Genomic DNA, 23476 nt, shown 5'->3' with positions numbered 1-23476 from the left:
GGTTTGGTCTTGCTGTCCCTCCACCGAGAGCAAAGAGCATGCATTTTCCTTTGATTTGTGCAAGGAAATGTGTTGCTTTGTGCAGCAGCAGCACACCGAGGGGGGTTGCAGGGGGACCTGCACCATGTCCTGAGTGTTTTAATTCTTCAAGTCGCCCATGTGGGTGCCCTTGGGTGTCTGGGCGCACCCAGCATGTGTAGCATGGTGACCACTGTGAGGTGAGGACTGTGCTGTAAATTTGCCCAGTAAATGATGGTTCTTAGAAGAGTTTACAAGATGATTTCCAGTGCTGCCTGGTTTGAGCTTCCAAGCGTTCTCTGCCCCGGGCCAGAGGGGTGGCTGCAGGAGGGAGAGCTCTGGGCACCGACCAAGGAAAGCACCTCAAGCTTTGCAGCCAGCTCACAAAAAGCAGAAACAACCGAGTCTGCTTGTGAAACAGTGGAGAACAGGTACCAGCATGGCAAGAAGTACAGCCTGGGGGAGAGACAAAAGCAGTTTTCACAGAGCCCGGTTTCCAGCTGGACAGCTGGAGGGGGGCTCACCCAGCACTGGGGGGAGGGCTGGCTCCCATGCTCTGGGATGGGGGTGAGAGCAGGGTGCAGCTTTGTGCTGGTGGGGTCTGCCAGGCCATGGCATGCACCTCCTCCAGGCGCATCCCTCTGACCTCTGCCCCTTCCCTCCTCTGCAGCCTGCCAGCTGGGATTCTACAAGTCAGCCCCTGGGGACCAGCTCTGTGCAAAGTGCCCCTTGCACAGCCACTCGGAGAGCCGGGCGGCCCGCGTGTGCCTCTGCGACAGCAGCTTCTACAGGGCGGTGCAGGACCCCCCCTCGGCCGCCTGCACACGTGAGTACCCCCGCTGCCCAGGTCTGTGCTGTGGTGGGGCAGGCATCATGTTCTGACCCAGCAGATGCTCCCTGGCAGAGAGCAGCATGCACCATTGCCTCTGTGCACGCTGCCCCGTGCACTGCAGCAGCCTTTCAACCCCAGGACACCCTTTGGCACACGGGATGGGACCCTCTTAGCTGCACTCCTCCACTGCCCTGTGTCTCATCCTCAGGTGTTGCTATGCTCTCTGTTGCTGTGGGGGAACAGTGGCACTAGGGTTTGTCATATGGGTTCTGCTCAGCTCTCTGCAATATGCTGCTCTGAGGGGCATCCCCGGAGGAGTCCTCTCTGTACTGGGTCCAGGAGGGCAGAAAGGTGTGGGGCTGCTAGCTGAAGCCAGGGTGAAAGACAGGTCAGCAACATCTGACTTGTGTTTCCCTAGGGGACATCCACCCCGGATTGCTAATCTCCCCAGGAGATGCGGGTTTACCCTTCACTTCAGATGAGCAGATCCTGTCCTCCACTGTCCAGCCCATCATACACCTTGGCTCTTCCCCCAAAATCTTCATGCATCGCCATCGCTTCCTGCTTCCCCCAGACAAACACCAGCTCTTGCCTGCCTGGCATTTGGCATCCTGATCCAGAGCATCTTACCTCCATGACATTTCACCCTGAGACCCGTCTGTGTCTTTGCTGTCTTCTCTTTGGACCATTTTCCCCTCGGGGCAGCCCTGTGCTCCCTGTAGCATTGTACATACGCGCAGGTACATGCTGCCCAAGATGCATCTCCCCATGGGTCCACACCCTACCAGTCCTGATACCTTCAGCAGCCCCCGCTCTGCCTGACCCTCTGCTTCTTTTCCAGGCCCCCCCTCTGCTCCCGTCAACCTGATCTCCAGTGTAAACGGCACCTCGGTGACACTGGAGTGGGGCCCACCCCTGGACAAGGGGGGACGCGCTGATATCGTGTACAACGTGGTCTGCAGGCGCTGTGCGGGGGACGCGGGCCAGTGCGAGGCGTGTGGCAGTGGGATCCGCTTTTTGCCCCAGCAGATGAGCCTGGTGCAGGGAGCGCTGACGGTCACCAACCTCCTGGCCCACACCAACTACTCCTTTTGGGTGGAGGCTGTCAACGGTGTCTCCGACCTCAGCCTGGAGTCCCGGAGAGCTGCCGTTGCCAACATCACGACAAACCAGGCAGGTAGGAGGAGCAGACACCCCCCCTCAGGCTTTGCCTGCACGGGTGTTGCTGATGTAGCTCTGACATTGCCCCAGCCAGTATCTGCAGGAGCCACAACCTGCCCTAGCAGCCAAGGGCTGGTTTGGTGATGGGCATGAGACACCCAGGAGGGCTGACCCCTGTCCTCTCTGCTGCTGAAGGTAGGTTCAGGGAGCTGGGTTGGGTTGGAGACAAGCTACTGCCCAAGGCAACCCTTACCCTTCTCTGGTTCATGGTACCCTTGCTCGTCATCCTTTTCTTCCACTTCAGCCTGTAACTGCTGGCAGAGGCTCCTTTTCTGTAGGAGACAGGGGACACAGAGAACACTTGTTTATTGACAGGAACACTAAACAGAACACGAATCTTTCAGGCTCTTCCTTCAGCCTTCTGTCCCTTTCCAAGGGGCCAAGCCATAGTTCATCCTCTGCTCTTAACTTGTAGAGGAATTATAGGGGAATGAAGGCAGGTTAATTAACATTGATAATATACAGCTGTGGGCTGGCTTCAGGGGCGGTGGGTTGGCTGACGGGGATAAGGTGCCGCTGTGGCTGGTTCCTGCTAAGTAGTTAAATAGCTCTGAAGGGCATGGAAGAGGACCTCTGGATGGAGAGAGGCCTGGAGGAAGCAGCGGGAGGAGAGTGAGAGCCAGCCCTGGGTGGAGGAGAGACAAGGAGAAGGATGCAGCAGAGGCAAGAAGCAGGGTGGACTGGCCTGAAGAGGATGAAGAAACAGCATGAGCAGTAGATGAACTTGTGAAACCTTGTGGGGCATTGGTGGCTGTGCTGGGGCGAGGTGTGCTAACTAGTTATTGACGTTAACCTGGGATGTGATGGTAAAAGCCTTGTTGCAGCCTACTAGTTTGCTAGTGCTGTGACATTAACTCACCCTGATGCCAGGCCCTGGCAAGTGACAGCAATTTTTGCTGGGAAAAGTCTCTCCTGTGCACGTCTCATCTTTGCAAATCCCTTGCTGTGAAATGCTCTCTCCTAGGAGGTACCTCTGAGCAATGCTCTAGCCCAGCTGGGCCAGGACCTCGCTCCAGGGTCATCTGGGCACCTCCACATTGCAGAGCCCAGCCAAGCCCCTTTCCATGGAGCGTGCTGCGTAGGCAGAGGGGACAGGGCAGGGCCTGACCCTCCTTGTTAATCCTCCCCGTTGGAAATGAGCCCACAGGAGCCCCTTGTGATGCTGAGCCCCTTCTGCTCTCATAGCAGTGGTGCCAGCAGGAGAAACCTGGGAGCCTCGCTGGGTTAGCTCATGGCTGGCAGGAGAACAAGGCCCTTTTGTTCCTAGTGCCTGCCCATAGTGCTCCTTCAGCCCTCTCCAAACAGCTCAGTCCCACTGGCTTCCCTCCTGCATGAGTCCTCCTAGCGCTGACAAGCAGCATCAGCCTGGTGCCTTGAAGGGGGATGCTCTCGGGAAGGGCTGAATATTCCCATTTTAACCTCTCTGGTGGAAAGTGGATGCTGGGCAGTGAAACCAGCGGGGTTGGGAAGTTAGTAGTGATTGAAGTTCAGGTGCTGTGCCTGCATGGTGCTCCAGCTGCTGCCCACCACAGAGCATCGCTGTCCACCAGAACGGGTTGAGGGAGACCAACGGTACTGCACAGGGTGGCTTGCCCATGCTGGGTGCTGGTTGCTATTGTGTGTGTGTGTCCCCCAGCCCCAGGTGGCTGAGCGGGGCAGGAGTGGCGGAAGCAGAGATGCCCTGGGGCTGTTTGGAGAGGCGGGGTTGCATGTGCCCATGGGGTTTTGCTGATTCCCACCATCCCACCCTGTCCCAGCTCTCTGACGTCCTGTGTCCCAACAGTGATTTCTGCTTCTCAGAGGAGCCAGCCCAAAGATGAACAGAGCTAAAAGTGCTACCTTTCAGTCCTGGGTGCCCTGCTGCTGCTGCAGCCTCTGTGCTACTCCGATGACACCCCTGAGCTGCAGCCGCGGCAGACGGCAGCTCCATCTTCCCCAAAGCTGCCACATACCCTTTTTCACCCAGTGGTTAGGGTCACAGGTGGTGCCTGAACCCTCTCCATGAGTTCATGGTTATGGAGATGGGTCTCCATGAGGACCCAGTGGCTGTGCTTGGCCATTGCAGCATCCACCACACATCCTAGGGTCCTTCCAGGAGGGATTTTTCCAGCAGGAAAAAAGGCCAGTGAGCTGGCTCCCCCAGCTGCAACAGCTCCAGTTCAGGAATGGCAGGTAAAGGACTGATTCACAGGCTCCTAACTCAGGCCCAGGCAGATGACAAGTATCTCAGGGCAGGAGACCACCCCCAGGGCACCTTTAGACTGATGCTCAGCCCCTGATCACCCCTCTGGGCAATTACCCTCTCTCCCCCTTACCCAGGTGGGGCAGGGGGGTCAGGGTCTTTCTGGGGTCTCTACAGCCTCCTTTCTGGCTCTGGATCAAAGCCTGTCCCCTCCTGCCTATGCTGGGACAGTGCCCTCCTCTTTAATCTCCTCAGCGCCTGCTTGCTCCGTGGGAAAGAGATTGAGGCAACTGAAGCGAGCAAAATCTGTTTGCAAGCCCCTTCACAGCACTCATCTCCACATGGCTTTAATTAAAACAGAAACATGGTCTAAACCAGGGGTCCTGCCTGGGGCTCCAGCTCCTCCCTTCCCTGCTGCTGTGTCCTGCTGCTCCCACCCATGCAGGACCCCCGCCAGCAGGCACCTAACACTCTGCTGTCTGCATCCCCAGCCCCGTCCCAGGTGGTGGTGGTCCACCAGGAGAGCACGGGCCAGAACAGCGTCACCTTGCTGTGGCAAGAGCCAGACCAGCCCAATGGCATCATCCTGGAGTATGAGATCAAGTACTATGAGAAGGTAACGCTGAGCTGAGTGCCGCAGAGCGGTCCCAGCATGGCAGATTTAGATGGGGGCATGATGGTTTAAATCCTGCTGGTACAATTGCTGCTATCAGCCAGCACAAAGGACCATTTTGGAAGACTGTGGTTGCTGTGCTGATGCAGCAAGGTTTTTTTGGTGGTGTTTTTTTCCCCAGGACAAGGAAATGCAGAGCTATTCGACGCTGAAATCCAAGGGCACCACTGCCACCATCTCTGGGCTCAAGCCTGCAACCCGCTACATTTTCCAGGTTCGGGCTCGCACTTCTGCTGGCTGCGGGAGGTTCAGTCAGACTGTGGAGGTGGAAACGGGGAAGCCAGGTGAGTGTGTGCGGCTGTGGGATGTGGGAAGTGTGGGGTAGGGAGCATGGGGGGTGGTGATGTCCTTCTCCCTGGCCGTTGTTCTTCTGCCACACAGGGAGTGAGGCTGGAGGCACGTCTCCTGCAGTTTCAGCCTGCAGGGCTTGCTTGGCCTTGCCCTCCTGAGATGTGCTAATACATTAGAAAGAAGAGGGAGGAAGGACATAGCAGTTAGGGCAGAAAAGACTGAAGAAGAGGTCCTGAGGCTCCAGGCTCCTCTGTGCGCTGGTTTGCTGTATCACCGTGGCTTTCCCAGATCTGTGCTTGGTTCCCTGTGTGTAAACGGTCCCTGTACACTAGGAGAGCCCAAAAGTTAGGCTGGATGGGGGATGGCACTTTATCTTTGAAGACCATGACCCCAGCAGGGTAGGGAAGTTCCTGAGCTCAGCAAAGTGCTCCCTACTCCAGCTCTCCTCGTTCCTATCCTGCTTCTTCCAGTCTCTCTCCGGTACGACACAATGACGATCGTCTGGATCTGCCTGACACTCATCACTGGCCTTGTTGCGTTGTTGGTGGTCCTGATCTGCAAGAAGAGGTAAGTGTTTTCTGGAGGTCAGGGCAGCTTGTCACCAAGTGGGGCAGGAGGGATGGGAGAGCTTGGGTGCAACTTTTCTCCTCTCAGTTTGCCCAGAGTATCCGTAGGTCAGGGGTTAAGAAGCAACCAAGAGACTTTGTTTAGGGGTCACCCTGCCTCCACTTTCCCTGAGGCAAAGCCAATCTCCAGACCTTCCCTTAATGCCACCAGGCTGAATAGCAGTAGTGACAGCAACAGTGATAGCCATAGCAATACCAGTACCAGCACAAGGGCTGACTGGATGGGCTAGGGGGAGTGGAGACAGCTCTTCTCCATCAAAAAGAGCCAAGAGGGACTGTGTGTGCTACATCTCAGCATGGCTGAGCCAGGCATGTGGAGCACACATGCCATTGCCCAGAGCAGACCGCAGGGCTGCAGCTTTTAGAGCTGCCAAGCCTTGGAGAGCACCTGGAAAGTATCTTGCTCCAGGCCAAAGTGTCTGTCCAGCAAGATGCGGGGATGCAGCTGGTGGAGGACCAGGTGTTAGCTCCAGCTCCTCCTGGGCTGCCTACAGCCCTGCATGCACCGCCTTCCACCCTGCTTTTGGGTTGCTTGTGGGAGTGAGGGATGGGAACACCTCTTCTGACCCTTGTGTCCCCATGGCAGGCACTGTGGGTACAGCAAAGCTTTCCAAGACTCCGATGAGGAGAAGATGCATTATCAGAATGGGCAAGGTAGGACCCCCCCTGCTGCTGCCCCTGGGGTGTGAGGGACCTCAGCCCTGTGGATGGACAGGGACCTCCTGGCACTGCTGTGGTTTCCAGGGGGGAGGGGCTTGACCACTGCTTGCTTCTGGGGATGTGTCTAGGAGAGCTGAGCAGGAGCTCTGATCCCAGGGGCAGCCTGGTAATGGGGTTGAAGGGTTGTACAGCGTGAGATGAGACTGTGGCAGGTTCCTCCCAGACACCAGCAGGCCTGAAGAGTAGAAAATTCATCACAGGTGAGGGGTGGGAGCAGGGGGATGATGCTGAGGGACAATCACATGGAGGAGACCTGGATAGCCATGTCCTGGCCTGCTCTGAGGACACTACTATGCCAAAGAGCACCTTAGATTTCCTTGGAGCTGCAGCCTCTGTGGCTCCTCAGCATGTCAACCCAAGAAGTCCTGCCCCTGCCCATCCTCTGCCCAGCTGCTGGGTGCCCCTACTTGTCAGCAAGGCTGCTTGAAGGAGCTTACCTCCTCTCTCCCTTTTGAAACCCGGCAGTGAAATTCCCCGAGTCCAAGTTCTATGTGGATCCCCACACATACGAGGACCCCTGCCAAGCCGTGCATGAGTTCACCCGTGAAATCGAGGCCTCCCGGATCAAGATTGAGAAGGTCATTGGGTCTGGTGAGTCCCTGGGCCAGGCTGCCTCTTTGCATTGCATCTGCTCAGGGCAATTCATGGTCCGAGGTTGTGCCGTCCTCGTGGCTCACTGGGACCGTAGCAGGCTGTGCAGCACTGGCACAGCGTTCCACCAGGGCTTCAGCTGCTCCTTATCCTTCTGAGGTCAAACTCATGGAGACACTGGGATTTTTTTAGGTTTTTGGGTTGGGGGTTTTTTTGGTGCATGAAATAAACTCTTTGGAGGCAGCCTGGTGCCAGAGGGTTGCTGTCAGCCAGCGTGGCACTGACAGCTCAGGCTGACACAGCAGATGGCTCAGCCTGTCCTGCATGGGTGCTCCAACGTGGCCACCCTCTTGGAAAGCTCAGAGCAAGTGGCTGGGGTGACAAGATGCAAATGGAATTCTAAGGAAAAATGGTAAATTTTCAGAACAAAAGGGATTTTTGCATAGGAGCAGGGACTTGCAGGGAAGCACAGGGCAGAGACAGAGCAGGAACTTCACCAGCAGCACCCCAAGGGCTTACCCCTGAGCAGCATTAGGAAGCGTGGCTGAGAGACATCCCTGCTGCTTTAAGAGACTCCCAAATTTGTTCATTAAAAGTGGTAAAGCGAGGGCCACTGTAATCACCACTCTAGGCCCACCGCCTTCAGTAAAAGGCAGCAGAGAACTGGTTTCTGCTATTTCTGCCCAGTTCCCAGAGGTGGCACGAGTACTTTCTGTACTTGGAGAGCCCAGGAGTCCTGAGGGGCTGGAGCATGCTGTGAGCATCCCAGCAGACTGGGTGATCCCTGGTGCTGGTGAGTCAGCGCAAGAAGCTGAGGAGCTCCCCATGCCCTCATCTTCCCTTGCCTTGCAGGGGAGTCGGGAGAGGTGTGCTACGGCCGCCTGAAGCTGCCGGGGAAGAGGGAGATTCCCGTAGCCATCAAGGCACTGAAAGCAGGCTACACGGAGAAGCAGAGACGGGACTTCCTGAGCGAAGCCAGCATCATGGCACAGTTCGACCATCCCAACGTCATCCACCTGGAGGGGGTGGTGACCAGGAGTATGTGGCTGGCAGGGATGGGATGCTACGGTGGGGCAGAACTCGGCTGCATCTCCCTCTGGGCACCCTGGGAGACGGGGATCAGGGCTCACTTTGGGTGTGCTCCATCCTTCAGCTGCCCTGGTTGCTGGGTCATCAAATGTCCATTTAGCCAGGGTCACCTCCATCCCACCCCCTCGCCTTCTCTTACAGGACAAACTTTCCACGTGGCAGTTCCCCACCTTGCTCCGCATTGTGCCCCAGGTCAGGTTCATCAGTTTAGGAGATGTCCTACCCGTTAGCATTTATTTTAAAGGCTGTCTGTATTAAATCATTACTTGAAGTCTTCCTCCAAAAAGGCACATTCTGATGCAAAGCGGTATGCTAATGGCATGCAGATTTCAGCAGGATAATGAAGCTGACCTAGCCACATCAATAGCACTTGGAGGGAAGGGTAAGCTTCAGGTTTATTGCCACATCCCCACCGTTGTCCCTGTCCTGCGTGGTGCAGGGCTGAGACGGCTCTGCAGGGCTGCAGGAGATCCACAGGCCTGGATTCATGTCTCTCCAAGCAAAAGCCTGGCACTGGGCTTCCCGGAGGAAGGTGACTTCTCTGCTAACTTGACCTCCCTTGTCTTCTGCAGGCAAATTGGTAATGATTGTTACTGAATACATGGAGAACGGCTCGCTAGACACCTTCCTCAGGGTAAGGAGCTCTTTTGTATTTTTATTCATTGCACATCCCCCTAGGCTATGTGGCTGGAGGAGAGGCTGGTTCCTGCTTCTCAGCCTCACGGCCACTGCAACCCCTGTACCAGAGTGTGTGCTCAGGGCTGTCACATCTCCAGCATCCAGGGCATCGCAGCCAGCTCCCCAGCGTGGCACTGCAAAGGCAGGGACACCTGCCTGAGTGACATGTCCGAGGCACTGGGAGGGCTGGAAGGGGGCTGGGGAGGCAGAAGAGTGGGGCTGTGGTTAGAGGAGGTAGTAAGCCAAAGACGAGAGGTACCAGGGGGTTAGTTTAACAAAGGCAGCATTTCTAGGATGCTGGTGGAAACCACAAATGAACTCTGGGTTATTTTCTTTCCAGAAACGTGATGGGCAGTTTACCATCATCCAGCTGGTGGGCATGTTGCGTGGCATCGGAGCGGGTATGAGGTACCTGTCTGACCTGGGCTATGTGCACCGGGACCTGGCTGCCCGCAACATCCTGGTGAACAGCAACCTGGTCTGCAAAGTGTCTGATTTTGGCCTCTCACGCATCCTGGAGGATGACCCCGATGCCGCGTACACCACCACGGTGCGTGGCTCCTAGAGCTGCAGTCTTGGTGACCCTTACTGATAGTGACTGTGGTGGGAGAGTCAGACACTGTCAAGCTAGGCAGGGCAGGAATGGAGCTAGTCACCTTGCTGCTGATACCTGAACCAAGAGCATGAACACAAAGAGCTTCTGAGCCTTAATGCATTGTCCTTCATGCAAGGACATCCCAACGCTGAAGTGTGAAGTAAAAAAAAGAGAAGCAGGGCGGGAGAGCAGGGAGCTCATCAAACCTCCCCAGCCAACAGCTCCCGTGGGCACGCATGGCCCACTGCACAGGGATGCTCCCACGTCCCCGTTGGAGCCCTTCCCTAGACTGTGTAGCTCCATCCATGTCTTCAGTTGTCCTAGGGCCATTGGGCAGTAGGTGGGTGTTACAATACGCTCCCCGGTGGTGTGGCCACACACTAGTTTTTCCATGTGACTTTTCCTCATTCAGAGGTGTGGAAAGGGCAGCAATTGGCTTTGCAACATAAGCAATTTTGTTTTAATGTAGAATACTTTCATCTGTGAAGCCATTTTAAGATTTTTCTGGATAACCTGGCAGCCTTAGAGCTTGGTGTGTTCCTCCACTGGAGGTCCTCAGAGGCAAAATGAGGGAATGTTCTCTTTGCTTCTCTCTGGCCATGAAAGGCATTAGTGTGCTCCACAGGCACACCTCTGGCTGGGAAAATGTGGTGGATGGATGATTCCTAATGCAGGCCAGTTTGAAGCTGCAGCTGAGGAGTTTGAGCATCATTTTTCAGAAGGACCAAGACTAGAGAAGCAGAAAGAGCTTCAGGTTGCTCTGCAGTAGCTGATGGCAATGCAGACCATGGCCCAAAGTGGTTGCAGCTCTGAGGGATGAGTGCACAGTGGCCCATCCTGAAGAACATGGCCTTCAGCTCTTGGCTTGACTTCAGCAAAGTGGAAAGTGAGCCAAAAAGAGTCCTGTGTGTCTTTGCATTCAGCTGCTCCCTTTGGTATCTCAAGAAATCACTTGATATTCCAGATCCTTTAATTTTGGGGAAGGTTCCTGCTGCTTGGTTCAAGTACAGCATCTTCCACATCTTGGCTTTGGGACTCCTAGAGGAATGGTAAGAAGGGGCCCAAGGTCAGCTAGGGCTTGCTGATGTCGAAGCCGCCCATCTCCCTGTCTGTGGCCTACAGACACACACATAGTCTGCCCTTCGTCCCACCGAGCCAGCCTCTGAACTTTCCCTAATCTGAGTTTTTTCCCACTCTTTGTGCACAAGTTTCCAGGGACAGTATGTCGGTGGCCACACTGGGTCAGGAAGGTGACCTGAGTGACCAGAGCTCATGTATTAACCTACCTGCTGACCCTTTTCAATCCTGCCCAGTTTCCAGGGATGCTGTCTCATGTCCCCCCTATGAGTGCAAGCAGGAAGGTCACTAGAGGATGGAGCAGCCACCGGGAATGTCACAGAGTCTTTGAGACATCTTGGCACAGTGAAACCCACCAGAGCTGGTTGCTTGGAGGAAGACTAGGTGCAGTCTGGACAGAGCTGAAGCTCAAGGGTGCAGCGACAGGATCAAGAGCATGAGATCTCTGGTGAGGTCTCAGGGTATCCTGAAAATGAGGGTACTTTCTTGTTCAGAAACTTGTGATAAGATGGTATCCTGTGTTCCACCTCTGTTGTCCTCGACCTGCTCAGGGTATTACTTCCCCACAGGACACATCATTCATCTTCAGTCCCCATCAAGGAGTGTGCCAGAGCAGGCAGGACTCGGGGGGAGGCAACTTTCCCTAGACAGGGATACCTGAAAGCTGTTCCCAGGCACATCGTGCTTACCCTAGCTGGTCTGGGAAACACACCCTACACCACAACTTCCCTCTTCAGAGGGCTGGCAACTACATTTCCAGCTTAAATGTATCCATAGCCTATATATTTCTGGGTTTTGTCAGCATGGTCCTTTAATTCAACAAGTCCTCCTGTTCAGTGCTTGCCGGCCAGAGAGGTAATGGACAGGGAGCACATGCCATCGCTCTCCTTGTCTGCTCGAGTCAGGCTCTCTGCTTGTGCTCTGTGCTGTTGCACTCGAGTAGCCCTCAGTCCCACTTCATCACTTTGAATTCCTCTCTCTTCAACACCGAGGGCCAGAGGCGTGCATGAAGATGACCTTGCAAAACAGCACAGCTTTCTCCTTGCTTTACTGGAATCACCTTGAAGTCATCCTTCAGGTACACCTCTAGGCATATCTTGTGCAAGCTGCCTCCTCAGTCCTTTCCAGAAGATGCCATCCCAGCGTATCACTTGTCCAACCTGCTGTCCCAGCTGCAGAGAGGTAGGGGTGCCCGAGCCCTGCATGCTCTGAGCCTCCACTGTCGCTCACTTTTTTTTTTAGGGGGGGAAGATCCCCATTCGTTGGACGGCTCCGGAGGCCATCGCGTACCGCAAGTTCTCCTCGGCCAGTGATGTGTGGAGCTACGGCATCGTCATGTGGGAGGTGCTGGCTTACGGCGAGCGCCCATACTGGAACATGACCAACCGCGACGTGAGTGGATGCGGGGCAGCATGGTGGCAAGCCTGCCTCTCCTCCTGCCCTCCCCCAGGCCAGCCTAGCGGGGGGGGGGGGCTGGGAAAAAGGGACCCCGAGAGCAGCCCTTGCCTCTCCTCACATCCCCGCAGCGCTGTGCACGGTGTGCTTGTCCCCTCCGTGGGGACATCAGTGCGTCGCCCATCACCTCGCTGCGCAGCCTTTCCCCTTGCAGCGCTGCGGCTCCTCCTGGCTGTAGGCACTGTGGGTCTCCCCATCCCTGCCTGCTGCTCGGTACAAGCCTTTCTGCTGGCTGGAGAGCTTCAGCACTTGGTGTGTCACCTTTCTCCTTCCCTGGAAGGGGTCAGGGCTGCCCTGGAATCACGGCAGGCTGGCTGCATTAGCCTGCCAGTCCCTTCTGCACCCAGTGCTGCCGGTCCATCCCTCCCACTGCCCAGGGGAGGCTGCTGAGACCTCCAGGCTTCACCACCCGGCAGCAGGCTTTGGGCTTGTCAGAGTTACGTGGAGTCACTCTAACCTCAAGAGTAGCATAAAAGCTGTAGGAAAATGTAGGTTATATTCCTGGCTACAAGTGGGAGCAAAATTGCCAAAAGGAGGCAATAAAATTAGTATTTTGACTCTGCAGAACCACAGGACTCCCTCTTTTTTTTTTTTTCTTTTTTTTTTTTTTCTCTCTCTCTTTTTTTTTTTTTTTCCTACCTACAGGGACTATAAATCTGTTTGCCTTCTCCCTGCTCTGGGAGTCCAGAGAGTCCCTTCTCTCCCTAGTGTTTTTATGATTTTAGAAAGTGGCTTTTGTGACAGCAGGCAGGGACGCAATGGCTTACACTGCCTCCTCTGCACGGTCCCTTCGAGCAGGGCTCCCTCCAGCCTTGCTGGTGACAAGCCCTGGCTGTAGAACAACTGAAAGCACGTGCAGCTCTCGTGGCTTGTCTGTTGGAGGAAAGCTCAGTATTTTAGACCTGTTGGACCACTCACTAATAAGTCTGCTGCCATAGCAGTGATTTCTGGTATGTGCATGGTATCCAGTCTGCTTCTGGCTCTGCACAGAGACTGCTCAAAGCTCGCTGGCAGTTCACATGTCATTTAGCATGAATCTTGCGTATGACCCCCTCTGCTTCCCCATCTGATGGCCCCAGCAGCTCATGCACTAGGAATCTGCCCTGTGTGCCACCGTTTGGGGTGCTGGGAGCCGGGTGAGGGTGCAGCTCCACTTCGGTGTGTGGCTTCCTTCCAGGTCATTAATTCGGTGGAGGAAGGCTACCGCCTGCCTGCCCCCATGGGCTGCCCCACGACGCTGCACCAGCTCATGCTGGATTGCTGGCAGAAGGACCGCAGCGAGAGGCCACGCTTCTCCCAGATTGTCGGCATCCTGGACAAGCTGATCCGCAACCCAGACAACTTGAAGTGCACAGCCACTGTGAACCGGTAAGGGCTGCCTGAGCTGCCACAATGAGCAGGGGTTGACAGCTGGTGCTGGGCACAGCGCGTGGGCTGCAGCACACGTGGATATTCTTATCCACCTCTAGCAGCAGTGGCTTCCCCTGCGACCACAGACATGGGTGCAGGTCTTCGGGGGCATTGGGACTCATCCTGTACTTTCCTGCCTTGCTCCCACTGTGGCATCCCCACGCCAGGGTCTGGTCAATACGTGCAGCAGTGCCCACGCAGTGATGTGCCTGCCTTCACCAGCCTGCCAGGGCTCTGTCCTGCCCTCAGCTGCAGGGCCACAGGCTTTTGGAGGTGGGCTTCCCAACCTGGCCACCTAGGACTGATACCTCCTGGTCTAATCCCTTCTGTCCTGCTCCCAGGTTTACCCAAACACGCCTTGAGAGGGGTCTCCTTGACCTGGCCAGCTGCCTGACGGTGGAGGACTGGCTGGACTCCATCCGGCTGGGGCACTACCGGGAAAACTTTGCCATGGCAGGGTACTCCTCCCTGGGCATGGTGATGCGCATGGACATCGAGTGAGTACCAGAGAACACACAGCATCAGTTGGGTTGCCCTGCACCGCCCCACTAGCCCCAAAGAGTGACCGTCCTGCCTTGGCTTGCTCGATCTAGTCGGTCCCTGAAGCCAGAGACACAGCCCTTAGCAAATGGTGTTGAGACCAAGGCTGTGCTGACCTCTGGGAGAAACTGGAGTTGTACTGAGAGGGTGTGAGTACCAAGTCACCTTTGGTGCTCTGTGGTGGCTCTCCAATGTCATCATAGGTTCCTAGGTAATTCAGGTTGTAAGATGCTTCAGGAGGCCGTGTAATCCAACCTCCAGATCAAAGCAAGGTCAGATATGAGGTTGCCATCTCCTTGCACTTCTCACCTTTGTGTCCCCTGCAAAAGGCATGCCTGGACCAGAGCGTGGCTGTGCCATATGGGGCAGCTTCTCTGGGATCACTGGGAAACTACCAGAGCTGGGGGGCACCTCAGTTTCTTCAGACCCCAGTGTGCTGGACTGGCTCCCTGCTCAGTGCAGCCGGGCAGGGAGGCTCTGTCCAGGGCCGTGGTGTGAGTAGAAGGTCACAGCCAAGTGACTAAGGCTGGGTTAAGTAAGGAGAGCTGGGGAAGACGTGTCCCATGACCCCTCCTGCTCTGCCACCTGTCTAGGGCATCACCAAAGTGGCTGATGCTTCAAGTGGTACCAGAAAAGATGGCAACTGTACCTGCTTTTACTCTGGGCTTACATTCCCCATCCCTTGGTGTTAGCATCAGTGCCAGGGCTGGCACCAACCTTTTCTACCTATGAGGAGACTTGTTCCCTGTGAAAAGGCATGGAGCTGCCGGACAGTTCCAGTGACGGTGTGTGCCTTGGCTGAGGTGCAGCAGGTAGAGAAGGAGCCTGTGAAAGAGAAGATGGAGAGATGTAGGCTGTCATGTGCACTGATCGGGTGCTGTACTTGGGGCCATTGCTGTGGGATTGAGCTGATCTTGATCCTTGTTTCTCATGCACATCAGGGAAGCTTTTGAGTGGGGAAGGCTCATCATCCATCCGTCTTTCTGACTGGGTTATCTGAGGACATCTCGCTAAAACTGAATCCAATTTCAGAGAATCGATCTTGTCACCTACTAGCCTGTCAGTGATCCTCCCCCTGCTCCCCCCAGGGCTATCACAGCAGCTCTGTCAGGAGGATGTGCCCAAGGGAATGGCAGCCTCTCTGTCCCTGGCAGGATGCTCCTGGACCTCAGCAGCAACAGCCTTGTGCTGATGGGCAAGCGGAGAAGAGCCAGACATGAGGTCCTGGGCTGGCCCATGGGGTGCGCACACACCGGGAGCAGCAGTGTCCCTCCGGGACCCGGCACAGGTACGGCCTGTGGGGTGTCTGACAGTGTCTTTGTTCTCCAGGGACGTTCGGAGTCTGGGCATCACTATGATGGGCCACCAGAAGAAGATCTTGAGCAGCATCCAGGCCATGAGATCTCAGCTGCTGAACACAAATGGCCCCAGGAGGCATCTCTGATCATCAGCTTCGAGGACCCGCATCGGGCATTCCTTAACACTTACCCTGGCAAAGGGGCAGCAGGGTGGTGAGCAGGAAAAGGGGCACCAGACCAGGACCTGGAGCCCTGCCAGCATCTCTTTGATTTCAGTAACAGTGGAAACACGGCTTTCCAGATACCTCGATGGTCCTGCTGCCTCCTTCCCCTAGCTGAAGGGGGGAGCAGCTTTCCAAGTGGTCTAGGGACAGGTCATGCCTCTCTCCATCCTCTACCATGTCCCTGTGGGACTGGGGGTCCCCACATAACTATGCAGGACAGGTGGTAACCCCTTCAGCCAGCAGGATGGCCCCAGCTGCACCTGCAGCTGGAGGGGTATCAGATGCAACAGCAATACCAGGAGCAGTGGGAGTGGGTTTGCCATGGCACACAGCTCCTTTGGATCTGACAGCTGGGCAGTTTGTTGGATCTCTGAACTGAGGAGGGCTCCACAGGCTGCCACACAGCAGAGACAGCCCTGCTCCCAGTGCCTCCCAGTTCCAGTGTACTCCAGCCTGGACCTCCTGAACTGCACCAGCCTGCAAGTGACTTCATGGTCCACCTCTACCAAGCCCAGGAAGGCAAGGGACAGGGTACAAGGTGGCAGTGCCAGGAACAGCTGGCTCTGCATGCAGAGGAGACTTCCCCAGCATGGAGGAGAGTTGGCCAGTGTCTGCTAACTGGAGCCTCCAGAAGCCCCAGGCTGCTGCAGGAGGCTATCCACCTCCTGAAGCCACCAGCACCGCTCCTCTTGGATCCACCATCGCATCCCAGGGCAGCCCAGGCATGGCCACAAGCATCTCCCAAAGCTGTACCAGAGCAGAGGGGAGTGGGAGAGTCTGCTCCCATCTCACATGATGGAGGGACAGAGAGACTTCTGCCCAACTCTGTGTTCTTATATTGCCCTAGAGAAACCCAAGAGCTGTCCCATTACCATGCTATCTGCCTATGCCTGGGGCTGCCATGTCATCTGTAGAGGGGTCCTGAGCAGCATTTCCAGCTGCAGTCACACAGCTCTGTGTCTGGGGACAGGGGCTCTAGGTAAAGAGGATCTTCAGCACTACCCAGCTGGTGAGCCTCGTGACTGGGAGGTTGGCCTTTCCTCCAAAGCTCTCCTCTCCTCCACAGCAGCATCTTTTTTTGGTAGCCTGGTGCAGAGCAGTGGTCTCCAAAGCCTTGTGGAGCTGGTCTGAGAGGCTGAGCTGGCTGCAGAGATGCAGATGTGCCGGGGGGAGGGGGGGGGGGGGGGGGGGCGGGGCGGGGCAGGCTGTGGGCTGGGAAGGTTTCTCTTGGGTGTAAATACAGTTTTCTATGGGTTTGGGAACTGTTTGACTGAAATATGATATTAAGTACACAAAAAGGTCTCAAAGCACAGAAGCCTCAGCCGTGGGGCTGAACTCACTGCAAAAAAAAATAAATCTGCTGGGAGCGTGGCTGGGGGGGGGACGCTGCTGGAGAAGAAGTGCCGGAGGGGACCCACGCTGACTGCCAGGGACCAGCCTGGCCCACAGCATCCTGTACTTAGCACTGGCACAGTAAATCCAGCATCACTCAAATGCAGGTACTGGTAGGATCTGGCCTGAGGTCTGTTCCTCCCAGTGTTGTTTAGGCACGAGGGGTGGGGTGGGGGGAGGGTTAAAGCCATTTCTCAGCTGCAATAATCCAGGCTAAACTGGCCTTTCCAGGGCTGGCTTAGCTTTCCTTTCAGGGTGCTTATGTCCTGATGGATTCTTTGACTGTGGCGGGCACTTTACTTCTTCCTATGGAAGCTTTTTGTAACGGGGGACAGATGCAATGTGTTGTTTAATTTGTATTGCACCCTGCGTCCTGCACACAGACCCGTTACACCCGCCCTGCAGCCAGCATCGTGATGGAGCTCAGCCCAAGCCCTTCAGCACAGGATGGTGGGTGCTGGCCATGGCCTCTCTTCCAGCATTTGGGACTCTCCGGAGGGTGAGTCCATCATGGACGTGGGGAGAACAGAGGTCAGGCTAGTGTCCACAAAGTCCTTGGGGTTTGCTGGGCAACCCTGGTAACACAGGCTGCAGGGTCCGTGGTCGGGAGCTGCCCGATGGCCACTTGCCACGTGGTTCATGAGTCAGATCCTGCAGCAGGGGGGTCCTTGGGCTGCTCTCAGCTGCAGGGATGGTGGGGCAGAGTTTGCCTTTTATGTTCAGAGTGTGCACCTCCTCCTGGACAATAAAACTCCTTCTTCCCATGGGCCATCTCCTTGCCTGTTACTGTCGCTGTGCTGCGCAGAGCTGCTTTGCCACGTGCAGAGGGCATGGGGGCCTCCACGGCTGCTTCAGAGGCACAGGGGGGCTAGCAGTGGGGTGCCCAGATAGCCACCACTTTCCTCCACTCCAGAAAGCCTCCCACATGTGAAGGATGATCCACATGGGGAGCAGGAGTGTGTGCGATGGGTCCACAGGTGCAGGGAAGGGCTTGCAGGGTCCCTGGGAGGGGGGTTGCTGTGCTGCAGGCTGGGAGAAGCCTCTCCAAAACCACCAAGTCATGGCTATGTAGGAGCGCCTCAAGCAGGAGATCATACAAGCACAAGGGATTTTGCTTGCAGAGGCTCCTCTGAACCTTGGGGGTCTCCTGCAGGTTTTCCCAGACCCAATCTTACCCTCTCCTGGAAACTCAGGAATCTTTTTTTAAAAAAGAAAAATACCCAAGTGAAACCTCAGTCCTCATGCCCTGAAGTCTGAGCTGAAGTATCTTGTAGGTGAGTTTGCAAAACCCTTCTTGTGGGCATTGAGCTGTGGCTCCAGCTGCCTTCCAGTGAAGGAATAACCAGCCTCTGAATTGCAGGGACAAAGACAACACTAGCACTTGCAGGGAAGAAGCGTATTTTTCTTGCCATAGGAAACTAAAAGGGCATCACAGCATAGGGTGGGGTTGGCTCTATCCGTCTCACTGCCTCCTCACCTGTCCCCAGCCTTTGCAGCGGCATCAGGGATGGAGGTGGCCGTCCCCAGGCAATGCTGCCACACTCCACGTCCCTGCTGTGGAGAAAGGCCAGCCTGGCCCATCCAGGGTGATGTGCAGCCCTGTCCTCCCAGTCCCCCCAGTCCTCCTTGTGCCAGCTGCCTACGTGCTATCCAGTTATCCTGCCAGAGCGTCCTTCCTCCCAGTCCCCCCTTTTGCCGTTGTCCCCAGTGACCCATTGCCCACAGCACAGGCCCCCAGACTGGGCAAGCTGCTGCTGGGCAGTCTCCCCAGCACTGAGGACTGAGCTCACAAGCCTTGATCTCCACATTCCCCCTTACATTTCCTAGCCCGGTATTTACCTTTCCTGTCACTGCCACCAGTACCATGGCCGCAGGATGCCTGTGGCTTCTCCTGTTGCTCCTGAGGTGTCCTGTCATAGACCCTTCTCCTTTCCCCATCACCCGCCCAAACACATCCTTAGGATCGTGGTCCAGCTTTCTAGTTTGCTGGAGCCTTTATCTGCCAGAGATTTCACAAAATATGGTTGGAAGGGACCTCTAAAGGTCACCTCACTCCGCTCCGTTGCGTGCACGTCCAGTGCACGCAGGTTCTGCTCAGACGCTTGCCTCTCAGGTGGACAGGGACAGCAACCATGTCACATCTCGGTCACAGTCCGTTGCTGGCACCAGGCATAGTGGGACAGCCTGGGAATGCTGGGATGTGTCAGTGTTCACCGAGAACTCACATTTTGTTAATTTATTTCAGTTATGAATAAAGCCAGCATCCGCACTGTGCAAAATGTACGAAGTTTTCTTACATGCCTCAGTCCCAAAGCGAACACTCGATCTATGGAAGGGTGGATGCTGCTGGTGCCTGGCTCCTTCCCCAGGTATGGCCAGGGGCAGATGCTGTCAGCTAGGCTGGTGTGCATTGCTCCGTGTGGGCGAGGACCCGTGTTCCACCGCTACTACAGCATCACTTTGTGAAAGACTGTGAAGCTTCAGCCCAGGGTATCACCCCGCTCTCACAACCCTCAGCAAGACAAGGCATGGTCGTGTCATTTTTAACACATCATTTCTTCCCCCTCTGGAAAAGATGAATGACCATGAAACGGCAGCCCTGGCAAAGGCCAGTCGTTGGGGGTTCCTCTCCAGGACAAAGAGCCATGTCTCCAGACCTTGTGCACTGCTCTGAGTTCCCAACACTGAGCTCCACCGCAGGCGGTAGGTGTCTGGTCCGGCCCTGAGGACAGGGCTGACACCTGGGGATCCTGATGGCTCAGAGAGGAACTGGCGCGGCAGCAAATCCCTTGTGGAGAAGACTTAGGGAACTCGTCCGGGGGAAGGAGCTGGTCAAGAGGCAAAGTCCTCCATCCAAGGAGAGGTGATGGAATCTCTGGCTTACGTATGACAGCAAGTAACCCCCTTCCATCTATCAAAATAGCCCTCGGGCTTTTCACACTTCCTTAAATGTCCCCCAAGAGACTTTAATTCCAGCTTACATGGTTGCAAGCTGGTCTTTCCCTAGTAGAACAGCTTTTCTTTTCTAGTCACACCCAATATTACCCCAAGCTACAAATAAGTCATCTCCGAAGCATTTCATTTACAGCTGTCTAGGCCAAATTCAGCTGCGTCATTAGCAAACGAGGCTCTGCAAGCTTTGTGTGCCTGGAGGTGGCAGTCTGGACTTGCAGAGCACCTGCAGAGCCCTGCGTGGAGCCACCCGCCTCAGCTCTGCACCCACACTCAGTTTGTGCCAACTTTAGGCAGGTTTGCAGGGGTCAGATGTGCTCCGTGGATGGTGTTAACAGATGGTGAACTCTGCTTCGTATTTACTGATATGATTCCTGTCTGATCACATACCAGCTTAGTCTGCCAAGGCAGGCTGTATTCCCAAACCACCTTCTCTCTCTGCTTTTAGCACAGTCATTTAGCATCATGTCCAAGCAAATTACTCAGGATAATCTGATGTAAGATAGAAGTATCACCCACAGCTGCTGTTTTAACCCTTGGAAGGGTTACGGGTTACGTTCTGCAAGGGTTTTGAAGTCTTCCATAGGTCACGCCTTGGGAAGCACCGTCAAGGAGTGAGATAGCAGCAGGGTTTATCCCAGGATGAAGGGAGGCTGACAGAGCGCCTGCTGTGCCATCAGGCCAGGGTCTCCCCAGCTGGAGTGAGCTGGGCTCTGGCGGGGATGAGTCAGGACCACTCATCCACAGTTTCTGATAAAGCAGAAGTGAGCCTGGCTTCTGCTGCAGGGGCTGGAAGCATGGGATGGGCTTTGGAGAAGAAACGCAGGTCTCAGATTAGGAGGTCTCCCTCTGAGCAGTCACCTGCTGTGCTGAGTGGGAAAACGAGGAAAGGAATGGCCCTTCATTACTCGCCTCGTGAAAGTGCCTTTCTCTCTCAATTGGGTGTAAAAGGGAACCTGGACTGATCAGCCTGATTTACCTCCAGTGACATGACGTGTATCCCACCCCTGTGCCCAGGGGAGTCCCACCAGCCCATGGGATGCAACCTAAAGCATCTCACCCAGAGGGGAGTGCCAGGGGATCCCCAGACACACACAACCCAGGCCCTCAGAGATCTGTGACACCCCCCGCCCCCCCCCCCCGTAGTTTGGGGGGGGGGGGGGGGGAGCGGTTTTGCTGTGCAGCACATGAGCAGGTTGCTTAGGTTCTGTACTTTCAGCAGTTTATGGGTCCTTCATCCAGCAACCGAGGCACAATTACATCTGCTCTTCTGAGCAGGCTGTCAGATACCCACAATATCCAGAAAAACAACAGAGCCTTTTCTGGATGAAAACTCCTGGCAGTTGTGCCTTGGGAAATCCCAGCGCACAGTTGCTGCATCTCCTGCTTATGCTGGTCCTTCTGGAAGGGAATTGCAGACCACCTGCAAGTGCCAGAAAGATTTCTGCATGCAAAGCTGGCGACACTTCCCCTACACACCGTGCTGCTTATTCTTGGAAGTGAAAAAAAGCAAGATTCTTCTTATTGAGTTAAAAAAGGCTAAGGCGTTGCACACCACACAGGAAACTTGTGAAAAGGGTAAAAACGTTGAAACCTGTTGATCTACACTCTCAGCCACAGCACATTAGAGATTTTCATTTTGCTGATGCTGAAAGAAGGTGAAATCGTTCCCAGGCACTCAGTGATGTCTTCCTGACCTCAGAGTCTTTAACTCATATAGATTTCTTCTTACTCATCCTATGTCTCATTTCCTCCCCACCTTCCCATCTTCCCCTGATAAAGCTGTCCTGAAGAGTGGCCCTTGTAGGGAGCGGGCAGTGGGATGGAGAGCGTGGGAGAAGTGGCGTTTGGTGGATAATGTGTCCTTCCCAAACACAGAGCGGGGTGCGAACTGACGGAGTGTATCGAGGAGGAGAGGCGAGGGTGTGCAGTGCAGAGGTGCTGAGTGGTGGGTGGTCTTTGTGCCTGGACAGGAGCTGAGGGAGTGTGGAGCAACAAAGGCAGTTTGGATGGACCTGCATTGGTGCACTGATGGGGCATGAGCTTGGGAACCGATGTGTGCTGCAACACGGGCAGGGCATGCTCCAGGCACCGGGAGAGCTGCCATCCCAGTGCTGAGGAGATGGAGACGCGGGAAGCCCCGGAGAGGCAGGAGCAGCAGGCTTACACCCCCCTGACCCCATCCCACATGGATACACAGCAGGAAACCCCATCTCATGCTAGGCTCCTCTAAACCTGTTATCAAAAGATGAGGTTCCTTATTACAATTTCTTTATTTCTCTCACATTCAGAGCTGCCAGTGAAGGGTCAGCAGCACTTACGAAATTTTCAATTCTCGCAGGTTTTGAATTTACATGTTTTTTTCTGTGTCTGAGCTGGAAGAAGATTATGAATAAAAGATTAAAATTGGAGGTCTCCAATCATTTAAGAGCAATGCAATGAGCATTTATTCCAGGGACGAGCATGAGCCAAACACTGCTGCATGCATACCAAAAATTAGCAGCAAACTTCAAACAGGGCCCAAACAAAAGGCTGTGCTCTTTGATGTGACTCTCTGCTGGGGTGCAGCAAGGAGTGAACTTGGGGAGCTGAAAAACTCTGGGCTCTGCAGGGTCTCGGGAGCAGAGCAGCAGCCTCCTTGACTCCAGATGCTCCTGAGGACAGATGAATCCCACTGGCTCCATCAACGCTTCCCCATCACTGAGCCCTGCTGAGAGGCGATAGCATCATACAGGAGCATCTTGTGCGAGCGATGGGGCTTTTTAAGACAGAATGGAGGGGTGGGTGGTGGGAAAGGGAGGGGGGTAGAACAGATTTGAGTGAACTACTATGTGGCTGAGAGACTTGGGAAGAGCTGTGGCAGGAGGAGGAACTGGGATGAGCTGAGGAGCACAGGGAAGCTAAGGTGGGTCTGAGTGGGATGGGAGCTAAAATAAGAGGCCAGTGCAAGCCATGCCTGCTGGGGAAAAGGGCTCTTAACCAGAGGCCATGGCTTACTGACTATAAGCTTTGCAAAGGCAAAAAAATAAGCTCTAGCAAAATCTTTGGCTTCTGTGCTCAGAGAGATGCAAACAGGATGGCACTTGCTTGTCTATAGCCCCTTCTCTGGCCATGGACACATTTCTATTCTCACCATGCAAAAACCACCCATCCCTTGCTCCTACCAATACCTGACCTTCCTCCCTGCACCCTCACTTTTCCAGACACTTGAATTTCAGTTCATTTCTTTATCAACACTTTGATACTTAAGGGATTAGGCACAGACATGACTTGTGGTTCCCAGTGCAGCCTCTCTCAGGCTTTGCTGGGATAAAAGTCCCCCAGCCTGAAATGGAGTGTTAGTCTCCTCGGTGCTGTTCCCTGCCTCAGTTTCCCTTGTCCTTTCAGAGTCCTACTCCCGTGCCCAAAGCTCAGATCTCCCCCCTCCAACCTGGGGGTCCTCATGCTGTGTCTGTGCAGGTGCCACCAGACGTGTGTTTGCAATGGCCTGGGATTACCCGTCCAAGAGCCCCGGTGGCTGGTGCTGGTGCAGGGGGAGGCAGCAGAAGGACCTGGGATCAGGAGGGGCCGGCAGGGCTCCAGCCATCCATAGCAAGGAGACACCACATCCCT

At 55.2% G+C, this 23476-nt stretch overlaps 1 protein-coding gene across 1 annotated transcript in view; it reads left to right on the top strand.

Annotated features, from left to right (window-relative positions):
• The window catches only part of EPHA8 (EPH receptor A8), a 71763-nt gene extending 55513 nt beyond the window's left edge, over positions 1-16250 (top strand). The window contains 15 exon segments of the mRNA XM_080379614.1: positions 689-844; positions 1692-2027; positions 4745-4869; positions 5048-5210; positions 5688-5784; positions 6430-6496; positions 6498-6546; positions 7029-7154; positions 8007-8192; positions 8816-8877; positions 9262-9471; positions 11836-11985; positions 13226-13416; positions 13800-13955; positions 15328-16250. Of these exon segments, the coding sequence (XP_080235740.1) occupies positions 689-844; positions 1692-2027; positions 4745-4869; positions 5048-5210; positions 5688-5784; positions 6430-6496; positions 6498-6546; positions 7029-7154; positions 8007-8192; positions 8816-8877; positions 9262-9471; positions 11836-11985; positions 13226-13416; positions 13800-13955; positions 15328-15442 (2189 nt within the window). The 3' untranslated portion in view covers positions 15443-16250.
• Positions 16251-23476: the final 7226 nt, after the last annotated feature.

Source organism: Falco punctatus, assembly GCF_963210335.1.
Source record: "Falco punctatus genome assembly, chromosome: 3".
NCBI lineage: Eukaryota > Metazoa > Chordata > Aves > Falconiformes > Falconidae > Falco > Falco punctatus.
Note: the sequence above shows the minus strand (reverse complement) of the source record. Positions and strands in the feature narration are given on the sequence as shown.